Here is a 7,095-nt window from a genome sequence, read left to right as displayed (position 1 = left end):
CATACATTTATTTTTCTCTTGTCTTTTCCAGCTTGGATCACTGGCTTTCAATTAAAAATTATCTAACCTCTGCTATGAATTTAATGGAAAAGGAGGAGGATTTGAGTTCAACAGAAGGTAACTTAAAGGCCAAAAATAAAAATATACTTTGATTCATTTTATCAGCAAGTATCTGTGGATACAATGCCTTGTTACATTTTCTGCCCTAATTTTTCCAGCTGAATATGTATTGTGGAGCAGAGCTGATGCAAGTATTCCTCAAATTAAAGAATTCTTAAAGCTGCTAATGAATGAAATGAAAAGGAGAGGTAAAAATGTCCGTGGACCCTACCTTGCCTGGCTAGAGCTCTATAAAATGGTTCATGAAAAAGGCCAAGATGCTGATCAAGTTGTCGGTATGTTATTCATGACCTTCTCCCGCCTTTGTGATTTGTTCAAGTTTGTATTGTATTGTTTTTTATGAACTGAAGCATTCATTTTTTACTCTAGGTGATATTGTGGAGCTTTTTGTTCAGTATTTCCGGTGCTTTGGAGACCGTAGCTGTTGTCCATTAGATTTAAAACAATACTTACCCATGGTTTCTGTTCAATGTCGCGGAGACTTGATTAAGGGTATCTGGCAGATAGTCGGTTTGGAGGATGGGGAACTCCCAGACACAGTAAGTCATTTAGCATATTATTGTTTTTTATTTAAAAAGTTTCAAGTATTCTTCAATATCCACCTAATTCTCTATTTCAGGTTTATCGCATGCAACAACATATCTCCACTATTCTTCTCAGTCGACATCTTGGATATCATGAAAACTTATCATCAGCGGAAAAGTTGCAGCTGACAACTTGCTTTTTGCGCTATTTTCAGCATGGTATGCGATTTAACATAGACCCTCTACCTACTGATTTTCTGTAAGTACTTTTATAATTTTATTACTGTGGGTCTAGACAGGGTACTGGCTGGTTCTAGTCTAATACTTGATTATTAATTTTTTCTATGTTTTGTCTTAGGAGCAACGATCCCTATGTCTTACTAATGGCCCATTTATTGCTTGATGTGTGGATGGAAACACAAGACACTTCTCGTCTGCTAGATGTATTGCTTCTTCTGGAACATGCGTTGTTAATGTCTCCCTCTAATTTTCATTTTAAACTTCTGCTAGTAAAAGTCTACCACCTGTTGGGTATGTTGCACTTTTTAGTAACCCTTTAAATATATTTGAGAGCATTGTGTTTAAAAAATTTCCACTTATTAGTTTTATTGACTCTTGATGTATGTAATACTTTTCTTTATAGGTGCTGGTGTAGCGGCTCATGATGTGTATGAAACTCTAGATGTTAAACATATGCAACTTGATTCTCTTGGCTATGTTCATTGTGGGGCTGTGCAAGCTACTGGCCAGTATGCCACGGCTAGTAGTCTGTATGATGTAACGCTACGATTCTTCACTGTAAACTACAAAGATGTAAGCTTATTTGTACTGTGGAGGTTCCTTTCAACATTTCACTTTTAAGTGTAAATTTCTATTCAATCCTTCTGTCCCTTATTTTCAGAGTGTAGATTATTTGTCATTCACTTACAAATTTGGATCTTTCATGAAAATTGAAGAATTTGTTGAGTTTCGTGAAAGATTAAGTAACTCAATGCACTATGGTCTAGTCACAGTGGAGAGGATGCTCCTTGATATTCTACATAGCACCACCCATCCCCAAATGCTGAAGGTAAACAAATCCAATCTTCCCTTCATTCATTCATAATTGTGTTAGAAAACAAAATTTATCAAGGGTTTTTTTAAATGTCTTTTTTAACATTTTGGTGTTTTTACTTTTAAGGTTGTGAGTCAGATGGAAATCCAATCTGAAAAGGATAAAATGGACTGGAGAAGGTTTAATGACAACCGAGATATGTCTGCTTACATTTGCTGGGACCCACCAGAAAGGTTTATCATTCAACCTAATTCGCATGAACATATTGTTAAAGAATCCTTTCAAAAATAGCTACTGTCTTCATTCTTTTTAGACAAGTCAACCCAGAAGTGACAAAGAAGTCACGGGATTCAGATGTCTCATTTTTGAGGTTGCGGATGCTGCTTCTTCGTGGTCTTGGAGCAGCTGCTGAACTATGTAATCCTGACACTTTACCACCAACGGATGAAAGTAATGTCAATAGTGGTGATGTAAATAATGCTGGTGAGCCCACTGTCAATGGGAGATCTTTACTTCATCAGCATCCTCTATTATCCCTGGAAAAGGTTACTTCAGAACTTCAGAGTACTTTCAAAAGTATTCAGATGGAAGGATTAAAATTAGAAACCTCAGTAAGTGTGCCAGTTAAGCTTGATTTTAATCTGACTCATCATAATTCTCTGTCTTTTACTCATCCAACATCGTGTTCTATTCTTTCTTTTAGAAAATTATTGGTGCACCTCCTCCATCACGACTTTTTGATTATTTAGAGACAAACTCTGTTCAACTACAGTGTGAATTGTTTTCATTGATTTCAACTTTTGTGAAAAGTAATGGAGATGATAAAGTTGATGCTAAAGCATTTGCGGAAGGAGGTAAAAGAGCAATTACTATTCTTCAAGATAGCATACATAGTTCTATTAAAGCAGTGTTGGAAGGTAAATGTGTGTCTCTTAATACAAGAAGATTTGTCTTTGAGCGAGCAGTCAATTTAGTTGAGGTGAGAGCACTCTTGTATTTTTTACAAATAAACTTCACCTATATGTGGTGTCATTTTACTCCATTCTCCTCTTTTTCTTGTAGATGGTATGTCTTGCTGCATTAGTGTGTGGAATCATCAACAATATTCTTGAGCCATCAAAACAAACGTCTTCTAAGAAGACAAAGAAAAAACAGAAACCTGGGGTAAGGTTTTATGTTTTTTTTATTTTTAATACACTGCATTATTATACCTAACTTAATTTTTTTCCATTTGATAAACTTAAATTTGTTTATTTTTAATAGGCTTCACCAGAAGTTATAGAAGCACACAAACTGTTTGTTTCTGAAGTTCAAACTATTGCTACCGAGCTGCATACAGCCTTGGGTAACCTACGATTGCGGATGTCAGTGGAAGCATTCCACTCTCAGATGCCTTTGATCACAGCAAATTCCATCAAGGATGGGCCAGCTTGTCGTGTTCCTGCAGTCGGGACACTTCCAACTATTGGCCCTGATGATATTAGCGCCCTAAGCACTGCAATGGCACAGCTTGTGCTTAGTTATGAAAACAGAAAAAGTAAAGACAAAGGATACTCTGTTGATGTAAGTGCCAAACTTTCTGAAAGCTATGAAGATTCACTACAAGAAATAATTACAATTCTACAACAGAAGATGACCTATCTAGATAGTACAAAATTATAAAAAGATGAACCCTGTATGGTTTGCATTTTGTTCTTTGTGCTAATGAATTTCAAACAGCAAGATTTACCCTCATCCTTGCATGTTGGTTTGTACTGAAGTGTGCTTTTGTGTATTGGCGAGTCTTTTTGTTGGCAAAGCAGTATATTTCAAGTTTTGTCTATGTTTTGTGATGTGATGACTTACAAGCTCCAAGGTTTTGAATAGGTGTGGAATTGTGATATGTTAAATTAACCATGAAACTTAAGTTTCCTAACGCTGTAGGATTGAAAGAACCTAAGTAATACCTGTTTCTCATCAACTTTTGTGATTTCTTTATGTTACTCTTATTTGTTCTAATATAATGTGAAAACACTTTAATTCTGGGTGTCACTTCTTTTTCCCACCGTACTTTTACCATTTTCCTACAGATTGTTTCTCAAAATAGAGTAAATAAATTAGCAATCAATACAATGTTTCAAAAAAGGACCAATTTGGCTGAACTCTTCATCTTCATTGACTGTCATATTACTCGTTTTATTTTCCTTTAAGATAAAATGTTCCAGATAGTAAAAGAATTGAACGATTAGTGTTTATGTATTTGAATGAAGGCTTCAGCTAAGGACTAGGTTATTGACTAACTTATTCCGTAGTGTTGTTGTGCTGTTCATATTCCAATGAACAAAAATAGTAAATACGTTTTCGTGCTGTTATTTGCTATTTCCCTCGTTGTGTGGCATTTGAATTAAGCTTGATGTCTATTTTCAAAAATTGTTATGAGCTTTAAATGCAACATTTTACTTTCAAACATGTTTTTTCCTCAATTTTAATGGTTTTGTATTTTTTATGTCTGTTCCATAAGGTTCTACTAAATTATTTTCTTTTCAAAAAATGTAAGCATAATTGTCAATAATTTGGATTAAGTGTAACAACTGGCTAACACTATCAGAGGTCATTTAAATTTATTTTTTCTGTCTGTTTCTTTGAACATTGAACTAGCACAGTATTTTTAAGGAAATTGTCATGCAACAATGTTTTTGGAGATCTCTTAATGACTGAACTTTCCACAGAATTTTGATACGCTGTTTTCTAGATGCAATTGTGAATGCTGTGAATTTAGATATTGCCAAACACTGGATTACATCTTAGTAACCCTCATTTAGTCAGTTTCTTTATTTTCCCACTGCTGATCATTGAATTTATGCTATTTTTAGAACAAGACACATTAACACACACTTAATACTGATTGTTTTTATTTTGTCGTAAGTAAATTCCAAGTAAGGTACACCGTATAATATCTGAGAGTACTTTCTTTGGTTCTTAAAAATCCTAAAACACAAAATGTCGCCTCTTGTTTGTCACTGGTCACTAGAAAGTATAAGCACTTTTTTGTTTTTTTGAATCTATGTAACTAAGGTATATCACATTGTCTTGATGAGGTAAGGTGAGGGGTCTCCAGGTCTTTAAGATCATGGAAGTCATTGATGACTTCCCAAATGTCACTCTGATTGTTAATCTTATTGTTCAAGTTAGAAAGTCAGAGTGTTGGCCTTCTGGTTAACCCAGAAGACTCCTCCATTCTTGGCGACGGTGGCCCTGCCGAAGCAACGAAGAAAACATTAGCAAAGTGTTCGGTTGGTGGAGTCAGAGGCAAATTGATGTTTACGTAGGCGCTGGGTACTTACAGGCAAGTCACCGACTCCTTGAGGTTGGGCGGTGCCTTCCAGGTGAGGACAATCTCCTTCTTGTCAGACTTGTCGTTGTGAGTCGCAGCGGTCTACAAGAAGTTCGCATATTAGAGGCGATCTTAAGGGAGGTACCAGATATCTCCGTGTGTCGCAAAGACTCACCCCCTTGCCATCGCCGCAGTCCACCAGCTTGACGTTGGAGGGCGGGTTGATGAACTTGCCGACGGGGACGTTGCCGACGCGGCACTGCACCATGAAGCCCTTGAAGGTCTCGGGGCCCTTGATGGTAACGATGACCTGCCCGGGTGTCTTGGTCTTGGCGGAGCGGATCTGGTACGGCGAGGCCGAGTTCTGGGGGTCGGTGTGGTGCTGGGGGATCATGTCACCGCACGCATCTGGGGGCGCGCCGGAGCCGTAGCCGTGCACCAGGCACGCCGCCGACACGAGCACCGCTACCTTGAGGGCCAGCATTCTGACGGGCACGAGAGGAACACAGATCTTAGTCCTGGCTGAGAGGGACGGGCCAGAGTCAACGCCCGCTGCCTCCGTCGTCCCGTCCCAGCCGCCTCCCCCGTGCCCACATGACCGGTTTGGAGACGCTGGGCCGGGCCAGGTTTGGCGTTGTTGCGACACAAGCGATAACCGGGGCCGGCCAGGGTGGTGCGGGGCGCGTGGAGAGGAGGTGGGATCGAGCGCCAAGGACGCGTCGTCCTGCAGAGATGCTGCCCGGCACTCGCTCCCACACATCACACCTAGATATTCGGCGGCCCACCTTGACCCGCACCTCCCCGAAGGCCACGCGGAAGTGGCCACGGGCACGGGAGGTGGCAGGTCTCGCGGACATTTTCCGCGCCGGTGCCGCGTAACCCTTCAGTAAAAAACGAAGATGGTAAAATCTAGTCGCGGACATCCGAGCGACCGCACTGCTCCGCACCCTACGCTGTCAGCCGGGCCCGGGCGGGCGCCTGACGGCGCGCGCTAGGCAACCCCGCGGCGCGTCTCCGTTGCGGGTCTGCCTACCCTACCGCCTTCCCTCTGTCACCAGCCCCGGCTGCCCCGGCCCGGGCAGGAGGAACTGTCGGCGCGTCGCGCATTCAAGTCTCCGCGAGGGCAACGGCGGCGTCTCTAGCGCGCACCCTGTCCAACAACACATGCATTGCTTCTCTCGCTGTCTCTATCTAAGCTGCCGGGAAACTCTGAAATAGAAAACCAACAGACGACAACACCCAAGTTTCCCCACAGCGCGTATCTCCAGCCCGCACGGCCACAATATGCCTCTCAACTCAACACAACAACGCCGGGCTCGGGTGTTCCCCTCTACGCACCTGTTGTTGTTGTCGTTCGTGGTCTTTGCTCGAGCGGTCGGCACACGACTGGATGCTGTCGCGGAGAGTATCGCGGAGCTGGCGGCCCAGCCCGCGGCCGCGCCGCGCGCCCTCCCTCTCTCCCTCCCACCAAGACCCCCCTCCTCATTGCCAGGTCCCCGCGTCAGAGCTGGTCAGAGTGACTTGCAGACTGTCCTCTCTCTCTCTCTCTTTCTCTCTCTCTCTCTTTCTCTCTCTCTCTCTTTCTCTCTCTCTCCCCCCCCCTCTCTCTCACACACACAATGACCGTTCCCTCCTGGGAGGAGGTGGGGGGGGGGGGTTGTCCCTCCCCTAGATCTCTGCGCTCAACCCCATCCCCATGTGCCGGCGCGCTGTGCGCCGTGCCGCCGTGCCCACACCCCACCATGGGGCGGCCGTAGTACGCTGCCCAGCACCGTGCTGCCCAGTCAGTGCGACCCACACAACCTTGGACGGCACCTCAACATCGTACTTCCCTCTCGAGAAACATACAACAAGTCTCACGCGCGAATCGGACGGTTTTGTCCATCCTTGCGTCCCCCCTCTCCCCCCTTTTTTCTCAATATCGCGACCTAGCACCGCCATGCGATAGAGTGTGTGAGTGAGAGGGAGAGAGGGGGGGGCGCCCTGCCCAGCCAGGCGTTGCGCCCATCGCGCGCCCAGGTCGACGACAATGCCGCCGCCGTGATGATCGTCATTACCACTGTCGGCTGCTTCCTGAATATCAT

At 43.5% G+C, this 7,095-nt stretch overlaps 2 protein-coding genes across 2 annotated transcripts in view; one reads left to right on the top strand and one right to left on the bottom strand.

Annotated features, from left to right (window-relative positions):
* LOC113213218 (N-alpha-acetyltransferase 25, NatB auxiliary subunit) overlaps positions 1-4,494 on the top strand; it is an 11,703-nt gene extending 7,209 nt beyond the window's left edge. The window contains exons 7-18 of the mRNA XM_026432206.2: positions 32-117; positions 219-395; positions 490-659; positions 740-903; positions 1,003-1,175; positions 1,288-1,457; positions 1,546-1,713; positions 1,825-1,931; positions 2,012-2,309; positions 2,402-2,677; positions 2,761-2,862; positions 2,962-4,494. Of these exons, the coding sequence (XP_026287991.1) occupies positions 32-117; positions 219-395; positions 490-659; positions 740-903; positions 1,003-1,175; positions 1,288-1,457; positions 1,546-1,713; positions 1,825-1,931; positions 2,012-2,309; positions 2,402-2,677; positions 2,761-2,862; positions 2,962-3,360 (2,290 nt within the window). The 3' untranslated portion in view covers positions 3,361-4,494. The remainder of the gene's footprint in view (positions 1-31; positions 118-218; positions 396-489; positions 660-739; positions 904-1,002; positions 1,176-1,287; positions 1,458-1,545; positions 1,714-1,824; positions 1,932-2,011; positions 2,310-2,401; positions 2,678-2,760; positions 2,863-2,961) is intronic.
* Positions 4,495-4,572: 78 nt separating this feature from the next.
* On the bottom strand, positions 4,573-6,515 carry LOC113213226 (putative defense protein Hdd11). The gene is made up of 4 exons (XM_026432217.2): positions 6,350-6,515; positions 5,187-5,496; positions 5,022-5,113; positions 4,573-4,932 (listed from the first exon to the last, which is right to left on the bottom strand). The coding sequence occupies exons 2-4, from the start codon at positions 5,493-5,495 to the stop codon at positions 4,866-4,868; spliced, it is 468 nt and encodes a 155-aa protein (XP_026288002.1). The 5' UTR covers position 5,496; positions 6,350-6,515; the 3' UTR covers positions 4,573-4,865.
* Positions 6,516-7,095: the final 580 nt, after the last annotated feature.

Source organism: Frankliniella occidentalis, unplaced genomic scaffold (genome assembly GCF_000697945.3).
Source record: "Frankliniella occidentalis isolate FOCC.00 unplaced genomic scaffold, Focc_3.1 Scaffold38, whole genome shotgun sequence".
In the NCBI taxonomy this organism is placed as follows: domain Eukaryota; kingdom Metazoa; phylum Arthropoda; class Insecta; order Thysanoptera; family Thripidae; genus Frankliniella; species Frankliniella occidentalis.
Note: the sequence above shows the minus strand (reverse complement) of the source record. Positions and strands in the feature narration are given on the sequence as shown.